This window comes from Oncorhynchus mykiss, chromosome 13 (assembly GCF_013265735.2).
Source record: "Oncorhynchus mykiss isolate Arlee chromosome 13, USDA_OmykA_1.1, whole genome shotgun sequence".
Taxonomy (NCBI): Eukaryota; Metazoa; Chordata; class Actinopteri; order Salmoniformes; family Salmonidae; genus Oncorhynchus; species Oncorhynchus mykiss.
In genome coordinates, this window is record NC_048577.1 from 56632915 (window position 1) to 56654200 (window position 21286).

Consider the following 21286-nt stretch of genomic DNA (forward strand, 5'->3'; position numbering starts at 1 on the left):
AATGGAGAAACAATTAAGAGAGCTGAGAGAACTGTGGAAAGAAAGAGAAGAGAGATACATTTGAACTCTTTGAGTCGGAAAGAGCAGAGATATACAAAACCCATTTTAGTTGTCATAATGCTTTGTAAATAACAGGTGCATGTCATTTCCAACAATGCTGAGTTAAAGATGAATATATACATATTAAAAAGATTGAAATAATGACACAAGGAATAAATACACAGTGAATAACGAATAACAATAATGAGTAAAAAAAAACATGGCTATATACAGGGAGTTCTCGAGGCGAAAGAGGTGCTGGCTAGCGGAGTAGAACACTCTAGGAGAACGTTTGGACAGACAAGCTGTCTTCATCAGGGTATAATGACAAACACGGTGGGTCACTAGTTTATATAGTGTCAAAGGACACATCCAGGTGTCTGTAATCATTGGTTAACTTACAGATATAAGTAGAACATATACAAACAGAAATGGATAGCATACGATCATAGACACAATTTGGCAACATAGGCCTATAACATGCAATGTACATGGAGTACCAGTACAGAGTCAATGTACATGGAGTACCAGTACAGAGTCAATATACATGGGTCCAAGGTAATAGAGGTGGCTATGGACATACTGTACAGGTAGGGGTAAAGTGGCAACAGTTAGGTAGGCTGTAGGTAGTCCTGTACTGTAGGCTATTATCTCTGTTTTCAGAGAGAGAGAGAGGGTGTGAGTGAGTGAGTGAGTGAGTGAGTGAGTGAGTGAGTGGGAAAGAGATAGAGACAGACGGTAAATTGGAGGAACCAAACTTCTCATCAGGTCAAACTAATGGATCACACGTCTTCTCCAGATATGAACCCACACAGATGGAGGATAATAATGAAGGCTCAAATGTTTAGTCACGACCCAATTAATTGCACTAAGTAGACACACACACACACACACACACACATTAATGGTCTCAATCTTCTGCTAAGTCATGGAAATAATTGCCTGCCTGAAATGAACATATTTAGTACTGCACTGTTGTCGGACAAATACTTTGACCATCATTGAATACATTCTTAATGATCACTGGACTCCACACCAGAGGCTCTGCTGGGTGGGTTTCAAGAGGCCCTTTCGAAGAACCTTTTCACAGAAACGTTTGATTGCACTCCAACACTGGGCCTTATTGGATCTTGGCATGTCTTCCCACAACCCTCCCCTTCCCTCTCAGCGGCTCACTTTCTATCGAACGCGCCTGCCAAGTTCCACCGTGAGACCTGCCTTGAGTTGTCGGAAGAACGAGAACCTGATATTAGATTTAAAAACATTAAAAACCCACATTTGTTTTCCCTGGTTGGAGATTGGAGCCCTTGCGACCCCAATATAATGTAATTAGGGTTGAGGGTTAGTTACCAGTGCAGTCTTGACGCATGTAAATCCGTTACAACTTTGTCAGTTGGCCAGAGAAAAAGTGCTCTCCCCCACACTTTGTATCCAGAAGTACATTGTAAGTGTTTTTTTCTATCAACCTTGCTTAGAGTGAGAGAAAGAGAGAGAGAAAGAGAGAGAGAGAGAGAGAGAGAGAGAGAGAGAGGGAGAGGGGGAGAGAGAGGGGGAGAGAGAGAGATGAGAGAAAGAGAGGAAGAGAGAGAGAGAGAGAGATGAGAGAAAGAGAGAGAGAGAGAGAGAGAGAGAGAGAGAGAGAGAGAGAGAGAGAGGGAGAGGGGGAGAGAGAGAGATGAGAGAAAGAGAGGAAGAGAGAGAGAGAGAGATGAGAGAAAGAGAGAGAGAGAGAGAGAGAGAGAGAGAGAGAGAGAGGTGTGTTCCAACTTTTTTGTTTACCCACTGACAAGCTCAAGCCAGGGAGGAACGTTCTGCTAACCCTGCAGTTTCATGACACGTTCACATACGCTTTTTCTCTTCAGCTTCTAGCTCACAGGCCTACAGTATGTGGTGCTGCTGAATACTAGGAGGCTCAGTATATAAAAAGGAGCAGACTGCATCCCAAACTTTTGCCCAGGGCCTATAGGGCATTTACAGTGCATTCGGAAAGTATTAAGATCCCTTGATTTTTTCCACATTTTGTTACATTACAGTCTTATTCTAAAATGGATTAAATTGTTTTTTTCCTCATCAATCTACACACAATACCACATAATGACAAAACCAAAACAGAAATAATGAAATATGACATTTACATAAGTATTCAGATTCATTACTCAGTACTTTGTTGAAACACCTTTGGCAGCAGTTAAAGCCTCTTGTTTTCTTGGGTGTGACGCTACACACTTGGCACACCTGTATTTGGAGAGTTTCTCCCATTCTTATTTGCAGATCCTCTCAAGCTCTGTCAGGTTGAATGGGGAGCGTCGCTGCATAGGTCTCTCCAGAGATGTTTGATTGGGTTCAAGTCCGGGCTCTGGCTGAGCCACTCAAGGACATTCTTTGAGTGGCCCAGTGGCCCCTTTGCTTTGTCTTGGCTGTGAGCTTAGGGTTGTTGTCCTGTTGGAAGGTGAACCTCTGGAGCAGGTTTTCATCAAGGATCTCTCTGTACTTTGCTCTGTTCATCTTTCCGACGATCCTGACTAGTCTCCTAGTCCCTGCCGCTGAAAAACATCCCCACAGCATGATGCTGCCACCACCATGCTTTACCGTAGGGATGGTGCCAGGTTTCCTCCAGACATGACGCTTGGCAGCTATGCCAAAGAGTTCAATCTTGGTTTCATCAGACCAGAGAATATTGTTTCTCATGGTCTGAGAGTTCTTTAGGTGCCTTTTGTCAAACTCCAAGCGGGCTTTCATGTGCCTTTTACTGCGGAGTGGCTTCCGTCTGGCCACTCTACCATAAAGGCCTGATTGGTGGAGTATGGCAGAGATGGTTGTCCTTCTGGAAGGTTCTCCCATCTCCACAGAGAAACTCTGGACCATCAGGTTCTTGGTCACCTCCATTACCAAGGCCCTTCTCCCTCGATTGCTCAGCTCTAGGAAGAGTCTTGGTGGTTCCAAACTTCTTCCATTTAAAAATGGAGGCCATTGTGTTCCTGGAGACCTTCAATGCTGCAGAATTTTTTTAGGTATCCTTCCCCAGACCTGTGCCTCGACACAATCCTGTCTCTGAGTTTTACCGACAATTCCTTCCACCTCATGGCTTGGTTTGTGCTCTGACGTGCACTGTCAACTGGGGGACCTTATATAGACAGGTGTGTGTGTGCCTTATATAAATAAGACATTTCTGTTTAAAAAAAATATATATAAATTAGCAAAAAATTCTAAAAACCTGTTTTCACTTTCTCATTATGGGGTATTGTGTTTAGATTGATGAGGAAAAAGTTTATTTAATCCATTTTAGAATAAGGCTGTGAAGTAACAAAATGTGGAGAAAGGGAAGGTGTCTGAATACTTTCCGACTGCACTGTACCACGGCCCATAGGGCTCTTGTCAATAGTGCAATATATGGTAGGTATAGTAGGAGGTCATTTGGGACACTCGTTCTGGTAAATACCCATTGATTTTGTGTTCCGTCTGAGGGCTGAGACACAGGGACAAGCAGTGGAAAGTGCTTACGATCCCTATCAGCACTAAGAGGCTGAAAGCCACACAGCTTGTCCTCATTACCATATTGACAGGCCTTTGTGCCACTTTCTGATCCTTTGTTGCCACTTTTAGACCTAGTGTTACGGAAGATGGGGACATATTTTTGAAATGTTTTAAATAATATTACATCTGTAGGCATTACTTCCCCTCTGTCTCCTCTTACCTTCTTTATTTCTTCCCTCTCTGTGTCCCCATCTTCTCTCTCTCTCTCTCCCTCTCTCTCTCTCTCTCTCTCTCTCTCTCTCTCTCCCTCTCTCTCTCTCTCAACCTGTGAAGGATTGAAACAACTGGCTGCTCTTCTCTAGGGAACATGAATTCCTGACTGTTCTCCCTCTTCACATGACTCCTTTATATCTGCCCAGAGTGCCGGGCCAGACGCAACTTTATGAGAGGAAATAACTCTCCGACAGCATGTGGCATTCCCAGCATACCTTGCATCACCGTTGTGTCACAGTGCTGTACTGTACCGATGTAGCTACCTCATCAGGATAGCTGAAGGATCCAGTGTGGGTTGATAATGGGTCGAAACAACAAGGGATTAACCTGAACTTGTCTAAAAAGAAAAGCTAGTTTTCGTTGCAAAAAGTGTTCCGTTGAAAATACTTTTGCTTCGGTTTTCTGCAGTGTGCATGAATTAATACACCCCATATCTTTGGGGGTGTTTTAGGCTAAACTATAAGCTGTAACTGCTAGAGGAACTGTGATTGCATGCTTGTATTCCCTTCACATGACCAAATCTATGGGAGTATTCATTGTTCAATATAGTCCCCCAGCCTTTTGTATTTGATATTTAACCGTCACATTGACACGAGAATGTCCTCCTCTGCCATGTTTGTTTTGCTTACTCTGTAACTCAGAATCGGCCACAAAGTCTATCATGAATTTATTTTCATCCCTAAAAGTCTAAGAAAGGATCACCTCCTTTCAGAGTTCATTCCATCGCTGCCACATTGAAAACCGCTCATCCCCTGTAGGTAAGCCTAACAGAACATACAGTATCCCAGTATTAGAAGAGAGAGAGAGAGAGCACATCTCAGTCCTCTATGTTCTTGTTTCCTGGTGTTGTTTTCCGTTGGCTGTGACATCGTAACCTAGCTACAGTAGCTGAGCATCCAGCTATGGATGGAGGTTGGAGCAGTTAGAGGAGCGACAGGAGACACCATGAGGCTAGCCTGGTTCCACATCTGTGCTGTCTTGCCAACTCCTATGGTCATTGCTGGCCAAAGGAGTTAGCAAACAGCTCAAACAGAGATGGAACCAGGCTAGCCTCAGGGTGTCTCCTGTATCTCCTCTAACTGCTAGCATGAAGCCCATTGCAGCCTGGGAAGAGTTCATCCCTGGAGAAGCATCACTCAGGTTCAGCCTACCCCCCCCCCCCCCCCCCCCCCCCCCCCCCCCCCCCCCCCCCCCCACACCTCCAACTCAGGGATAATCATAATCCCAATATTGGATACGGAGCACAACGCAGGCTTCCTCAACAAACCTGGTCACAAATGACAGCCTATTGCCAATGGGCCCTGGTCAAAAGTAGCACCCTATATAGTGAATATGCTGCCAATTGGGACACACCCCTAGAATCAACCTAATGTGATCTATTCTTGTTTGTGTGAACCTTGAACTGTAATTCGTAAAGTCGCTGTGTTTTTGTGTTGCCGACTACGCCACCATTATTTATAACATAGTAAACTGCAGATTTAGAGATTAGCAGAGCTGGTGATGAAAATTCATCTCTGTGTCATTGCTTATTCAGCTATACCGCCTCATCTCTCCTCTTCTCCTCCCTTCCTCCCTTCCTTCTCTTGATGACCCACCACATGCTCTTGATGAGGAAAATAATGGCCACGCATTTCCAAACTAATGCCCTCCAAGAGATCTAGTCTAAAATGGTGGATTATGAATGATGTAAAGACTGATGGTGGACATATACATGGAACATGGTTTCCTCAGAAAGAGAGAGAGGGAGAGGGAGGGAGGGGGAGAGAGAGAGAGAGGGGGCTGGAGGATGGGGAGGGAGTGGGGGAGAGAGAGAGAGAGAGAGAGAGAGAGAGAGGGGGCTGGAGGAGGGGGAGAGGGGGAGGGAGAGAGAGAGAGAGAGCGCAAGAGGGATGCTGAGCAGTGTTCGTTCTGTGGTATTGTTTTTACCCTGTAGACACCCTGACTGACACAAAAAAAGCCATAGGAAGATAGGAAACCACTGAGCCAATAGCCTTCACAGGACCTGAGGCTAATACTGGATATGTGGCCAACAGTTCAATTCACCCCATAACTTTGTCCCACCAGGAGATATTGTATAAAATCAACAAATATATATTAAAAAATATATTTAAAAAAGAAAAAAAGAATTAAATTAAATAATCACACACAAATGTTTATTTATTTGTAAAAAAAAATTTATTGTAATCTTATTTTATTTGTCACATACACATGGTTAGCAGATGTTAATGCGAGTGTAGCGAAATGCTTGTGCTTCTAGATCCGACAATGCAGTAGTAACCAACGAGTAATCTAACCTAACAATTCCACAACTGATACCTTATACACACAAGTGTAAATATATATGTATCCCAAATGGCACCCTATTCCCTGTGTAGTGCACTACTTTTGTCAAAAGTAGTGCACTAAGTAGGGAATACAAAGTAGTGGACTAAGTAGGGAATACAAAGTAGTGCACTAAATAGGAAATAGATTGCCATTTGGCACGTACGTTTGTCTGCACAGTCTGGCACATCCCCAGCTGATATATTCCAAATGAAGACATTTTAATAACCTTTACTGCAGTGGACTAAATCAGGGTCCCACAGGGTGTTTCTTGGTAGTCTTAAACAAAAGTATACACCTCATACACATGGTTATGGACCTTAAAAAAGAAGACACCTGTACCATGTCAGATAAAGAGTTTAAATGTATTACATTTTGAGTTTGCATCACAGTATTACACTTTATATACATCACAGAAGACTGAAATATAACAAAAAAGTTTTTCAACAAAACACCAGAAATGTAAAAAATAAAATAATGAAATGATGAAGAATATGAATAGCATTCCACCCATGAGGCCACTGGGCCATTTGACTGCAGGAAGGAGCTACACCTGTTCTATAATGCACCTCTGTTAGTAAAGAGCACATCAGTAATCAGATCAGATGATGGGATAGTTGTTGTTAGCGCTGTAGCAGGAGAAAAAAGACTAGTGGTTACAAAGCTGTGTTTTAGTAGCCTACATTCATCTATTACACGGCCTTGTGGAAAATAGAGGTGAAATATTTCAATCATTGTGGGATATTATTTAAAGCAAGGCAGTCAAATGTTCAAGTCATTATTAAACCAAACATATTTTACCTACACAATATAGTAGCCTAGCTAGGGTTGCAAAGCTACCGGTAGTTTACCAAAGTCACTGGAATCTTCACTAAATTTGATCATTAACAGAAAATCTATAGCAATCTATCGTAACTTTGGTATTTAAAAAAACGTATTCATACATGATATTATTTGTGTTATATCTGTGTCCATATTGCCCATGAGTGTCTAGTAGATAGAACATATGGTTCAAGAGAAAATAGCAGAGTTAATGGAAAAAGTATCTAATCAACAATTACATTATTTTCTATTAACTCTGCAACTCATCCAACTATTCATTATTTTCTATTAACTCTGCAACTCATCCAACTATTCATTATTTTCAATTACCTCTGAAACTCATCCAACTATTCATTATTTTCAATTAACTCTGCAACTCATCCAACTATTCATTATTTTCTATTAACTCTGCAACTTGTCCAACTATTTCATTTTTTCACAACTGCCAACAGTTTGACGCCTAACATTGACAACAAATACATATTGACATAGTAAAATAAATAAAAAGTGTGTAAAGTAATAGAGGATATTTCATGCTGAAACCCTCATATTAAACACTAATGGTATTCACTAAGTTGATGGTTTATATTTAGGATAATGTTTTACAGCTTTGTCATTCAATGTTTTAAAATCATCTTATTGAATTCATATATTTTGCAGTGACAACAGCATACCGTAGCCCTAGCTACTGGAATTCATGGAAATAAATGGATTCATGGAAATATAAACAATATGCAGTACATTACTGACATACTCCAACTGAACTTGTGATTCCAGGGAGCCCTCTAAGACGATTGTGGAAGGATCCCAAAAGCCCAGTATAATTCTGCAGCTTTACGGCAGGTCTGCACAGCGATCCCAGCTCTTTTGTTCTGAGCCATCATTGACTGAGCACCACTCTGTCTGTGGAGAGTTCAACTCTGGAGATCTGGGATGAATATGCTCCGACTGCCAGTCAATTAAGGATAAAGAATAACAGAGATGGTTCTAAAACAGCCGTGGGCCTGTGGAACAAACCACAGAATATACTGTAGCCATAGTAACAACGCTTTCATAGATGTTGATTCACACTTTGTGGGTCAATGTACTGCTGTTTGTCACAAATGTATGAAGATATACTGAACATTAAACACATACAGTAAAACAGGATATGAATAGACGACTGAACCCCTTTCAACAACAAGTTGTGTCTGTCGATGCTCAAAGACCTATCCATAGTGACATTGGGTTTAGAGTGTGTATTGTGGTAACTACACTGTAGTAGTACAGTGATATTCCTGTCTAGGAAGTAGACCATGATCCTTTGTGGTGTTGTGTTATTATGTGTTAACCGTATGTTGATTTGTGCCCTACACCAGCATAGTGTAAAAGGCCAACCCCTAGGTGATTGATTACCCAGACGTAGAGGACCTAGATTTCAGGCCCTGATCCCCCTCTCAGACAGGACCACCCACAGGGTGGCTGGAGCACTGGGACACACAGGCAGCACACACACACACATACAGTACATACAGACATACAGGGACTTGTACAAGTATGAACACACACAGCAATTTATGAGAGAGAGTGAGAGAGTGAGAGAGAGAGAGAGAGAGAGAGAGAGAGAGAGTTCTCTCCCTGGTCTGAAATGTACGTTGACAGAAACTCGGTCTGAGTGCAAGACAGACAGCCTGCATGGTGCCTGGGGTACACTTTCATCCACAGCATAGGAGAGGAGAGAGGAGATCCCAGGAGAGGAAGGAATATGATGATGAGAGAGGGGGAGGAGAAGAGAGGGAGAGAGTAAAGGAGGAGATTATGGGAGGAGAGAGGATAAGAGAGGGGAGGAGTTGGGAGTGGAGGATGGGAGACGTAGATGAGAGGAGACGGTAGGATAGAAGAGATGAGATGAAGAGGATATAGGAGTCTGGAGGAGCGGACAGGAGTGGAGGGAAGTGTAGAAGAGAGAGAAGAGGAGGAGAGGATGGTGCTGCAGAGCAAAGATTCTCCGTAATCCTCATCAGAAACCACCAGGAGCAGGTCTAATTAAAAAACACAATGACCCCTAATTCTCCAAACCCTGGAATATATGAATATTCTATCTATTACTATTATCCCAGTCATTCAACGCTACTGTTTCCATTCAACTTATGTTATTCAGATGTATACAGAACAAATGTTTAAGCTATAATGATGACTTTTAAAGAATAAGTGATTCATGTCTGTGGTTGTTATGGGCATAATTAACTTTCAGATAGCTGGGTTTTGCTTAGTTCTGTCGTGTCCAATATGATGTGGCATATAACTACAATGGTTAAATGTCATTATTTTCTATTCTGATGAGAACGTAATGCAAGTGAATAGCGCTTCTAATAGCGCTATATATTTTTGGCAGAGACAAAAACGTTGTAGATCAGAGAATATTTCTCCCTCCAAACCTCATCCAGCACAGTCTTGCATTCATTTGAAACCTCATCAGCATCTAGCGACAGTGATAAACGAAGCACCTGCCTTCTGATCATCATTAGTATTTTCCTGTATGCATATAACCTGGTTAACAGATTCAGTCTGTTTTATCCTGGCTAGTATGCATATATATGCAACTTTATCAATATGTCATCTATTTCAGTACAGTATGTTGCATCTCAAGTAGGGAACATTTTTGTTTCCTTCTGGCTGTTTCTCACCCGGTGTGCCAAAAATATCAGAGGCCAGAACGAGTTGTGTAACATTGATTTGAAATTCTGTCTAGTGAGCTGCTTCAGCTCTGCCCTGTGTGTGTTCTGAGATTCCCGCTGACAGATACGCGAGGGACTGTTGGTTATCTGTGGGTGAAGAGGAAAACAGCATTCATTCACCCAAAGCTTACATATACTCACCCTCTGCACTTAATTCCAATTCACTATGCTCCTTCAGGCTTATTGAATCTGTACTCCCCTGTCAACCACATAGTGGCGGATCCTCCTCGAAAATTAGAAATGCGGAGGGAGGAAATAAAGTATATTTTTGTGCAAAAATCTGTTTGTAAGCGACATAATCCTATAATTAATTTTTCAGTGAGTGAACACATGACTACAGTCACGTTGAAGTGTGTCTGGTTTGGCTATTATGAAATGAGAGAGAGAGAGAGGTTGTGCTAAGTAGAGTTGGTGCCAAGTAAGAAAGTTTAAGTAGGCGGCACAATATCCAAATAGATTTGGAAAATCCAAGCAGGTTGGGACCCTCTTAGCAGTAGTGTAGAAGTAGATAATATTCTTACCACTGGCTAATGGAGCCTCTCACTGAGCTGAACTCCTACTAGGCACGGGCTGCTTCTCTCTTTCTCTCTCTAACCATTCCTCTCAGTCTTTCTCTCCCCCCCCCATTTCTCTTTGTCTCTCTCCCTCTCGATCTACCACTATCTCTCTCTGTTCCTGTCTCAGTGTGGGCATACAGGAAGCAATTACTTAGTGAACCTCATTGTTTGTCATTGGCTCCAGAGTGGCGCACTGGTCTAAGGCACTGCATCTCAGTGCCAGAGGTGTCACTACAGACACCCTGGTTTGATTCCAGGCAACAACAACTGCCCGAGTTACACTAGGAACGCATAATCCCTCCATCAGTGCTCAGACTGTCTGCAATAGACTGAGAGAGGCTGGACTGAAGGCTTGTAGGCCTGTTGTAAGGCAGGTCCTCACCAGACAATAATGTCGCCTATGGGCACAAACTCTGCCAGCTGTTGCTGGACCAGACAGGACTTGCAAAAGGAGCTCTTCATTGACGAGTCACGGTTTTGTCTCACCGGGGTAGTTGGTAGGGTTCGCGTTTATCGTTGAAGGAATGAGCGTTACACCGAGGCCTGTACTCTGGAGCAGGATCAATTTGGAGGTGGAGGGTCCGTCATGGTCTGGGGCGGTGTGTCACAGCATCATCGGACTGAGCTTGTTGTCATTGGAGGCAATCTCAATGCTGTGCGTTACAGGGAAGACATCCTCCTCCCTCATGTGGTACCCTTCCTGCAGGCTCATCCTGACATGACCCTCCAGCATGAAAATGCCACCAGCCGTACTCTTAGTTCTGTGCGTGATATCCTGCTAGACAGGAATGTTAGTGTTCTGCCATGGCCAGCGAAGAGCCCAGATCTCAATCCCATTGAGCATGTCTGGTACCTGTTGGATTGGAGGGTGAGGGCTAGGGCCATTCCCCCTAGAAATGTACGGGAACTTGTAGGTGCCTTGGTGGAAGAGTGGGGTAACATCTCACAGCAAGAACTGACAAATCTGGTGCAGTCCATGAGGAGGAGATGCACTGCCGTACTTAATGCAGCTGGTGGCCACACCAGATACTGACTGTTACTTTTGATTTTGACACCCCCTTTATTCCATTTCTGTTAGTCACATGACTGTGGAACTTGTTCAGTTTATGTCTCAGTTGTTGAATCCTGTTATGTTCATACAAATATTTATACATGTTAAGTTTGCTGAAAATAAATGGAGTTGACAGTGAGGAGTTGACAGTGAGGAGTTGACAGTGAGGAGTTGACAGTGAGGAGTTGACAGTGAGGAGTTGACAGTGAGGAGGTTTCTTTAATTGCTGAGTATATATATATTTTTTATTTCACCTTTGTTTAACTAGGCAAGTCAGTTAAGAACAAACTCTTATTTACAATGATGGCCTCTCCCCCACTCTTCACCCTCCCTTCCTTCCTCCCTCCCTCATATGATCCTATCACAGGCCCAGACAAAGATGCCTGTCAGATAGGGGTCTTACATTTGCTGTGGATTACATATAGATGATGGATCTCCCCCAGTGCTCCAGCCCTCCCTCCCTCCTTAACTCCTTCCCGCCCTCCTTCCCTCCCCTTACAGTAGCTGGCTGGAGGTGCAGCAGTAATGAAATGTCATTACAAGGTCACTCAGAGCCTTGCGGTACACTGCTGCAGTGGGGGGGCAGAGTGTGTTATCCTGCAGCCTTGTCATGGTTTGCACCATGCACTAGCCAGCTGAGCTAACCATACATGACCTCTAGATCCAGTATGGAGGGGAACACACACAGGAACCTCAATGCACCTCACCATGGCTTCAGGGCTGTTCAGCAGGTGCAGTCCTATACTGTACATGTACGCTTTACAGCTGGCAGAGACTGGCTGGAACACACTGGAAACCACTGACGTTATACTGACCAGTCTGTCTGTATGTATGCCACTCATCCCTCACGCCCAGTGGGCTCACATCGCCGCCAACGACAGAAGGAAAGAAAGGAAATTTGTCGACTTGTGGGCCAACCAATCAGCTACACCCACTGGGATGGGGGCAAACCCCATAACAGAAAAAATGGGGAGGAATGTGTATCCACGAACCAGCACAGTAACTGGTTCTATGACCAATGTCTCAAAAAACAAGTCATCATATGTGAGACCAAAAGACCTCAGCTCTGTTTGACAAGCATGCCATGCTTCGCAAACATCAAGAGGGTTGTAATGGAGAAGTTTGTGGGAAAATGTGTAAAGGATACTACGTGGATAATCAGCTAATTGTATCTGGTCTCATAGCAAAATGAAGGCTGTTGGATGAAAATATCAGTTTTTTTAGGCCTTTTGTTTCTGTGATTCTATGCCCATCATTCCTTAATAACAGCTTTATAATAAGCCTCACGATTATTTGTCTACATTTGTCATTGACTGAGTGCTGTTTGTCCCCTTTTTTTCTGCCATAAAATATTTCTGTTGAGCATGTGTAGGTGACAGCCTGCAGACGGCACATCAACAGCATCTCACACACTTCTATAGGTGTTCCATAGGAAAAGACACTAGGACCATTGTATTCTATCAGAAGCGTTCATCCTTTTGCCCACATATGAAAGCAGCATACCTTGCCTCTTCCACTGAATCAGAGTTCAGTCGTTTTTTCCCCTTTTACCTCTGCATTGTCAAAGTTGTCTACACACAGGTCCAATTGTGCTTGTCCAGCACTGTTGAACCTGCCGTCTGTGACTTACGTAATCCTATCTGTCTGCCTTGTTTCGTGCTGTTTTATAGGACAGAGGGTGAGAAAGAACAAATAAGTAATCCCTCAGAGGTAAAATGAGGGATTCCAGAAATCCAACCGATAGCTCTGCTACTTCCTTATCAGCTTGATGAAGAGCTAGTTTTGTACAGGGTCAACAAACTGCTGGAAACAAATAGTGAAACCTCCCATTTTATTCACTTGATCTATTTTCTTTTTCGATTCATACATTGAGTATAAATGGAGTTACAAATATTTGACCACTACCGTGTCCATATAAGGAAGTACCTCAGTTGCCATTACTGTTTGACTCGTTCTATGGGGTCATACTGATGCTAAAGTGTTCTCTCTTTTTTACTGTGTGACATCTCTGCTGCCCTCTCCCTGTCACTAAGAGAGAGTGGGTGGGAGGGGGGGGGGGGGGGGGGGGGGGGGGGGGGGGGGGGGGGAAGAGCATGAGAGAGGGAGAAAGAAAGGGAATGGGAGAAAGGGTGAGAACGAGGAAGATAGAGATAAAGAGGGAGAGAGAGAGAGAGCGACAGGATATGAATGAATCAGCAAAGCCTGTGTCTTAGCTGGTAGTGCTAGCCCTCCATCTCTTTCTCTCTCTCTCTCTCTCTCTGTCTCCCTCTCTCTCTCTCTCTCTCTCTCTCTCTCTATCTCTCTCTCTCTGTCTCCCTCTCTCTCTCTCTCTCCCTCCCTCCCTCCCTCCCTCCCTCCCTCCCTCCCTCCCTCCCTCCAGACAGATATATTAATAAAGTACACTGAGTACAGTATTGGCCTGGCTAGATCTGGTAAGCACAAGCAGGACCATGGAAAAGTTTCAGTCATCACATCTCCTACACAAAGCAGGCTTTTCAGCCTCAATCCCCTGATACAACTGGTCCACAGATGGAGACTCAGAAAAGGATATGAGTTTTCTCAACTGCACTTGTCCTCAAGTGACTGTATGGCTGGTTGTTTGTGTCAGTTAAGTGCAATACTGTTTAAGTCTGTGTAAAATGTATATCACTACATCTAAAACGGTGAATATACAGTACAGAGTGTACAAAACATTACGAACACCTTCAAAATATTGAGTTGCACCCCCAATTTGCTCTCAGAACAGCCTCAATTGATCGGGGCATGAACTCCACAGGGTGTCGAAAGCATTCCACAGTTGTGTCAAGTTGTCTGGATGTCCTTTGGGTGGTGGACCATTCTTGATACACACGGGAAACTGTTGAGCGTGAAAACTCCTGCAGCGTTGCAGTTCTTGACACAAACCGGTGCGCCTGGCACCTACAACCATTCCCTGGTCAAAGGCAATTCAATGTTTTGTTTGGCCAATTCACCCTCTGAATGACACACATACACAATCCATGTCTCAATTGTCTCAAGGCTTATAAATCCTTCTTTGACTTGTCTCCTCCTTTTCATCTACACTGATTAAAGTGGATTTAACAAGTGACATCAATAAGGGATCATATCTTTCACCTGGATTCAACTGGTCAGTCTATGTAATGTTCCTAATGTTTTGTACACTCAGTGGAGATGGAAGTTAATATTATTTAATGGACAATGCATTTAGGAGGTCACACTTTTGAATTACTTTTCAAGTTGTGAAGTGAGAAGCAGTTGACATGCATCACAGTGTCCCTGAGGTGTATCAATAGCAGACAGTCATCAGCACATCCTGTCAGTGTGTGTGTGTGTGTGTGTGTGTGTGTGTGTGTGTGTGTGTGTGTGTGTGTGTGTGTGTGTGTGTGTGTGTGTGTGTGTGGAGAGGGTAGGTTCCACACTGTAGTAGCTCCCAGCGTTGTTAGTGAAGATGACATTTTTTGAGAAAGGTATTTTTTGTTCCTTGAGAATGTAGCCTGCTCTGAAAATACTCTGTCAGACTGGACCAAGACCTTTCTTCTACTGTTGAGACAAGCAAGACCTTTCTGTCAGTGCTATTCTGAAAACACATTCAGTCCGAAACACAACTCACATGGCCAGTTGAAAGTGTTCTTATCTAACTTCTGTTTGACAGCGTCTTACTGACTGTGGCGGTCAGGCACGTCTTGACTTCTGAATGAAAAAGCTCTTACCATTTCCATTAAGGCTACAGAATGATACCGACAGAGCACTTCAAATCAGCATCCTTTTGTCTGCCTTTTTACCACCTCTCTGGTAATCTAGTGTTGATAAGGTGCTTGATATGGTGACTTAAATGGCAGGCAGGTGTGTCACAGTGCATTATGGGGTACCACCGTTATGAGGTCACCTTTAGAATCCTGGACCTACCCTTTCCTCAGGTGTGTCACGGTGCATTATGGAGTACCACCGTTATGAGGTCACCTTTAGAATCCTGGACCTACCCTTTCCTCAGGTGTGTCACGGGGTACCACCGTTATGAGGTCACCTTTAGAATCCTGGACCTACCCTTTCCTCAGGTGTGTCACGGTGCATTATGGTGTACCACCGTTATGAGGTCACCTTTAGAATCCTGGACCTACCCTTTCCTCAGGTGTGTCACAGTACATTATGGAGTACCGCCGTTATGAGGTCACCTTTAGAATCCTGGACCTACCCTTTCCTCAGGTGTGTCACGGTGCATTATGGTGTACCACCGTTATGAGGTCACCTTTAGAATCCTGGACCTACCCTTTCCTCAGGTGTGTCACAGTACATTATGGAGTACCACCGTTATGAGGTCACCTTTAGAATCCTGGACCTACCCTTTCCTCAGGTGTGTCACAGTACATTATGGAGTACCACCGTTATGAGGTCACCTTTAGAATCCTGGACCTACACTTTCCTCAGGTGTGTCACGGTGTACCACCGTTATGAGGTCACCTTTAGAATCCTGGACCTACCCTTTCCTCAGGTGTGTCACGGTGCATTATGGTGTACCACCGTTATGAGGTCACCTTTAGAATCCTGGACCTACCCTTTCCTCAGGTGTGTCACGGTGCATTATGGAGTACCACCGTTATGAGGTCACCTTTAGAATCCTGGACCTACACTTTCCTCAGGTGTGTCACAGTACATTATGGTGTACCACCGTTATGAGGTCACCTTTAGAATCCTGGACCTACACTTTCCTCAGGTGTGTCACAGTACATTATGGAGTACCACCGTTATGAGGTCACCTTTAGAATCCTGGACCTACCCTTTCCTCAGGTGTGTCACAGTACACTATGGACACCGTTATGAGGTCACCTTTAGAATCCTGGACCTACACTTTCCTCAGGTGTGTCACAGTGCATTATGGCGTACCACCGTTATGAGGTCACCTTTAGAATCCTGGACCTACCCTTTCCTCAGGTGTGTCACGGTGCATTATGGAGTACCACCGTTATGAGGTCACCTTTAGAATCCTGGACCTACACTTTCCTCAGGTGTGTCACAGTACATTATGGAGTACCACCATTATGAGGTCACCTTTAGAATCCTGGACCTACACTTTCCTCAGGTGTGTCACAGTGCATTATGGCGTACCACCGTTATGAGGTCACCTTTAGAATCCTGGACCTACACTTTCCTCAGGTGTGTCACAGTGCATTATGGCGTACCACCGTTATGAGGTCACCTTTAGAATCCTGGACCTACCCTTTCCTCAGGTGTGTCACGGTGCATTATGGAGTACCACCGTTATGAGGTCACCTTTAGAATCCTGGACCTACCCTTTCCTCAGGTGTGCCACGGTGCATTATGGTGTACCACCGTTATGAGGTCACCTTTAGAATCCTGGACCTACACTTTCCTCAGGTGTGTCACAGTACATTATGGAGTACCACCGTTATGAGGTCACCTTTAGAATCCTGGACCTACACTTTCCTCAGGTGTGTCACAGTGCATTATGGCGTACCACCGTTATGAGGTCACCTTTAGAATCCTGGACCTACCCTTTCCTCAGGTGTGTCACGGTGCATTATGGAGTACCACCGTTATGAGGTCACCTTTAGAATCCTGGACCTACCCTTTCCTCAGGTGTGTCACAGTACACTATGGACACCGTTATGAGGTCACCTTTAGAATCCTGGACCTACACTTTCCTCAGGTGTGTCACAGTACATTATGGTGTACCACCGTTATGAGGTCACCTTTAGAATCCTGGACCTACCCTTTCCTCAGGTGTGTCACAGTACATTATGGTGTACCACCGTTATGAGGTCACCTTTAGAATCCTGGACCTACCCTTTCCTCAGGTGTGTCACAGTACATTATGGAGTACCACCGTTGTGAGGTCACCTTTAGAATCCTGGACCTACACTTTCCTCAGGTGTGTCACAGTGCATTATGGTGTACCACCGTTATGAGGTCACCTTTAGAATCCTGGACCTACACTTTCCTCAGGTGTGCAGTGTTGCCTTTTATACTCTCCTGAATCAGTGTGCCACGTCTCGTTTATTCCCCCTCCCATCCGCAAATAAAACTTTTGTGCCCTTTGGGTCGGGGAGAAATCTAATGGATCATTATAGTGGCTGTGGGATTTACGGTTAAAAGGGAGATTGCCTGACATGGAAAGAATAGGATGTAAGATCTTTTCCATTGCGGACTTGGCAGTGCTGGGGTTGTCAGGCGAGGTGGATGCACCCCCACCCTGCTCTGAGGTGGAATGGCTGGAGGGAGATGAAACAGAGGAAGGGAATGAGGGAGGAAGGAAGAAGGAGAAGAAGAAAGGACTGGGTAATTTGGAATATGGGTTTCTGCTAGCATAAATATGGTGGTAATGGGACAGGTTAAGGCCAGGTGTGAGTGTCTGTGTGTGCGTCTGTCTGCATGCGTTCTTGTGCGCCTCCATGTACAGTGCCAGCCTAGATACTCTGTGCAGGCAGGCAGGCAGGCAGGCAGACAGACAGACAGACAGACAGACAGACAGACAGACAGACAGACAGACAGACAGACAGACAGACAGACAGACAGACAGACAGTATCAGCAGCCCCAAGCAGCACCAGCAACAGCAGCTGACTCAGGCCAATGTCCATGTGTCCTGTCTGCCTGCCTGAGGGGCTGAAGGAGTTGCTACAGGATATGAACAGGAAACTCAAGCAGCCGCGTGGCTCACTGCTCTACTGCTGGGTCCCGCTGTCTTAAACTGGCTGTGTCCCAAATTGCACCCTAGTCCCTTTATGATGTGCTAGGGAAAAGAGGGATAATTCAGACATGCACATCTCGGCACCCTGCTCCCAGACTGGAACTATGAATGTTAGCTATAGATATGCAGATAGATCTAAATGCAGTCACTTGCGGGAAATCTTGGTTACTCACATTCATAAATAATTTCAAATGATTTCACATTCTTTTGCACTTTAGGAAAACGTTCACTACATTGTCCTACTGTATCTTTTCAGTGCTGGAGAACTCTGGTGTTCGTGGCCTTGAATGTTCAATCAATCAATCAAATGTATTTTATAAAGCCCTTTTTACACCAGCACTTGTGCTTTACAGATACCCACTTTACAGGTACCCACTTTACAGATACCCACTTTACAGATACCCACATTACAGATACCCACTTTACAGATACCCACATTACAGATACCCACTTTACAGATACCCACTTGTGCTTTACAGATACCCACTTTACAGATACCCACTTGTGCTTTACAGAAACCCACTTTACAGATACCCACTTGTGCTTTACAGATACCCACTTGTGCTTTACAGATACCCACTTTACAGATACCCACATTACAGATACCCACTTGTGCTTTACAGATACCCACTTTACAGATACCCACTTTACAGATACCCACTTGTGCTTTACAGATACCCACTTTACAGATACCCACTTTACAGATACCCACTTGTGCTTTACAGATACCCACTTTATAGATACCCACTTGTGCTTTACAGATACCCACTTTACAGATACCCACTTGTGCTTTATAGATACCCACTTTATAGATACCCACTTTACAGATACCCACTTTACAGATACCCACTTTACAGATACCCACTTGTGCTTTACAGATACCCACTTTATAGATACCCACTTGTGCTTTATAGATACCCACTTGTGCTTTATAGATACCCACTTTATAGATACCCACTTTATAGATACCCACTTTACAGATACCCACTTTACAGATACCCACTTGTGCTTTACAGATACCCACTTTATAGATACCCACTTGTGCTTTACAGATACCCACTTTATAGATACCCACTTGTGCTTTATAGATACCCACTTTATAGATACCCACTTTATAGATACCCACTTGTGCTTTACAGATACCCACTTTACAGATACCCACTTGTGCTTTATAGATACCCACTTGTGCTTTATAGATACCCACTTTACAGATACCCACTTTATAGATACCCACTTGTGCTTTACAGATACCCACTTTACAGATACCCACTTGTGCTTTATAGATACCCACTTTATAGATACCCACTTTATAGATACCCACTTGTGCTTTATAGATACCCACTTGTGCTTTACAGATACCCAGCCTAAACCACAAAGAGCAACCAATGCAGATGCAGAAGCACAGTGGTTAGAAAAATCTCCCTAGAAGGCTGGAACCTAGGAAGAATCCTAGAGAGTAACCAGGCTCCGAGGGGCCAGTCCTCTTCTGGTTGTGCCCGGTGGAGGGTACATGTGGCCATTAAGGCTACAGTAGATGACCAGCAGGGTCAAATAAAGACAGACAGTTGTGCTTCATACTGAACAAGATTTTAATGCTAACATTCCTCTAACGGTGCCTCGACCTTTGTGTCTTCCAGGCAGACCAGGGAACAGGAGACACCCCCAGACTTCTTCTACTTCTCTGATCTGGAGAGACACAACGCTGAGATCGCTGCCTTTCATCTGGACAGGTGTGTGTGTGTGTGTGTGTGTGTGTGTGTGTGTGTGTGTGTGTGTGTGTGTGTGTGTGTGTGTGTGTGTGTGTGTGTGTGTGTGTGTGTGTGTGTGTGTGTGTGTGTGTGTGTGTGTGTGTGTGTGTGTGCCTGGGTGTGAGTTTGTGTGCGTGTACACCATGTGTGGAGTTGGAGACATTTCCGGCATGACTAACACACACATCAAATGTTTTTTGTATTTTTTTTTTGGGGGGGGGGGTAAGTCAGCTTTAATACTGCAGATAGATTTTGGATTCTGTCAATGTGATTATCTGCATAATTTCCAATATATATTTTATATATATATTTTTTTTTAAATGTAAAATACATTTGACATTATCTCTTGATTTATTTTTATCCCACCCTACCAACAACCCCTCCCATCTATCTTAAATAACCATCCAGCCTTGACTTCTACTTCAGATGTTTCACAAAAGTTCTGAACCTTTCTATTCTCATAGTTTGCACTGATTTTAAATGAAAGATGAAAACCTTTACTAAAAGTACTATTATATTATTGATTGACTGACCATGGCTTTTCAATTCACCCAGCAGTGCTATTTGCAAAGATAGCTTTAAGTAAATGCTGTGATTTTTCAGCCATTCCTGAACCTGCGAACAAAAACAAGCTACATGTGGACAGTACCAAAACAAGTGATCTAATGATTCTGTCTCTTTACAGCAACATCTACAGAGCTGGAATGGTTGAATCCCCCATATATATAACATTATATTGGTTGCAAGAATTTTGTATTATAACTGAAATGTATAAGCTCTATGTTTTGAATCCAGCGTTGTTTTGTGTAGCAGTTCATAAACCATGTGCCATGGAATCGGTTCATCAAAGATCTCTTCGATTTCAGCCTGTATGGCACAGCTGTCACTTTTTTGGTCCTTAAATGAAACTGGTTTACTTTTGTATTTTTTTGACAAATGTTGTTCTTTAATAATAGGGATCGGCGTCCCATTAATGGGACAGTGGTAAATCATGCAGCGCCTTGTGTCACGATTGCAGATTTTAGAGAAACAACAAATGTTGGTACATAGAAGTGTCTTATATCGGCTGAAAGCTTAAATTCTTGTTAATATGACTGTACTGTCCAATTTACAGTACGTATTACAGTGAAAAAACGCCATGCTATTGTTTGAGGAGAGCTCCTAACAACAAAACACTTTTTTCTCCACATTAGGTTTGATAAATTCACCTCTGAAGGTGAAATGTGTATTTACGTTCAGAAATCTTGCTCTGTCCCAAGTGTCGTTTTGTTTCCACTCGTTTAATTTGCAAAGAAAGGAATCAAAAAAAAATCTTCTACCAGATCTATTGTGTTATATTCTCCTACATTCAATTCTCATTCCCAAAAACGGTGTTTCCTTTCAAATGGTACCAAGAATATGCTTATCCTTGCTTCAGGTCCTGAGCTACAGGCAGTTAGATTTGGGTATGTCATTTTAGGCGAAAATTGAAAAAAAGGGGGCTATCCCTATAATGCTTACCTCAACTGTTTATACACAGCAGGCATCACACAAGCTTAGCAGGTGTTCTGTGACCGTGTTTTCACGCACTCTGCCATCC

At 43.6% G+C, this 21286-nt stretch overlaps 1 protein-coding gene across 1 annotated transcript in view; it reads left to right on the forward strand.

Annotated features, from left to right (window-relative positions):
• The window catches only part of LOC110538765 (extracellular serine/threonine protein kinase FAM20C-like), a 77695-nt gene that overhangs the window by 36294 nt on the left and 20115 nt on the right, over window positions 1-21286 (forward strand). The window contains exon 4 of the mRNA XM_036941590.1: window positions 19597-19689. Within this exon, the coding sequence (XP_036797485.1) occupies window positions 19597-19689 (93 nt within the window). The remainder of the gene's footprint in view (window positions 1-19596; window positions 19690-21286) is intronic.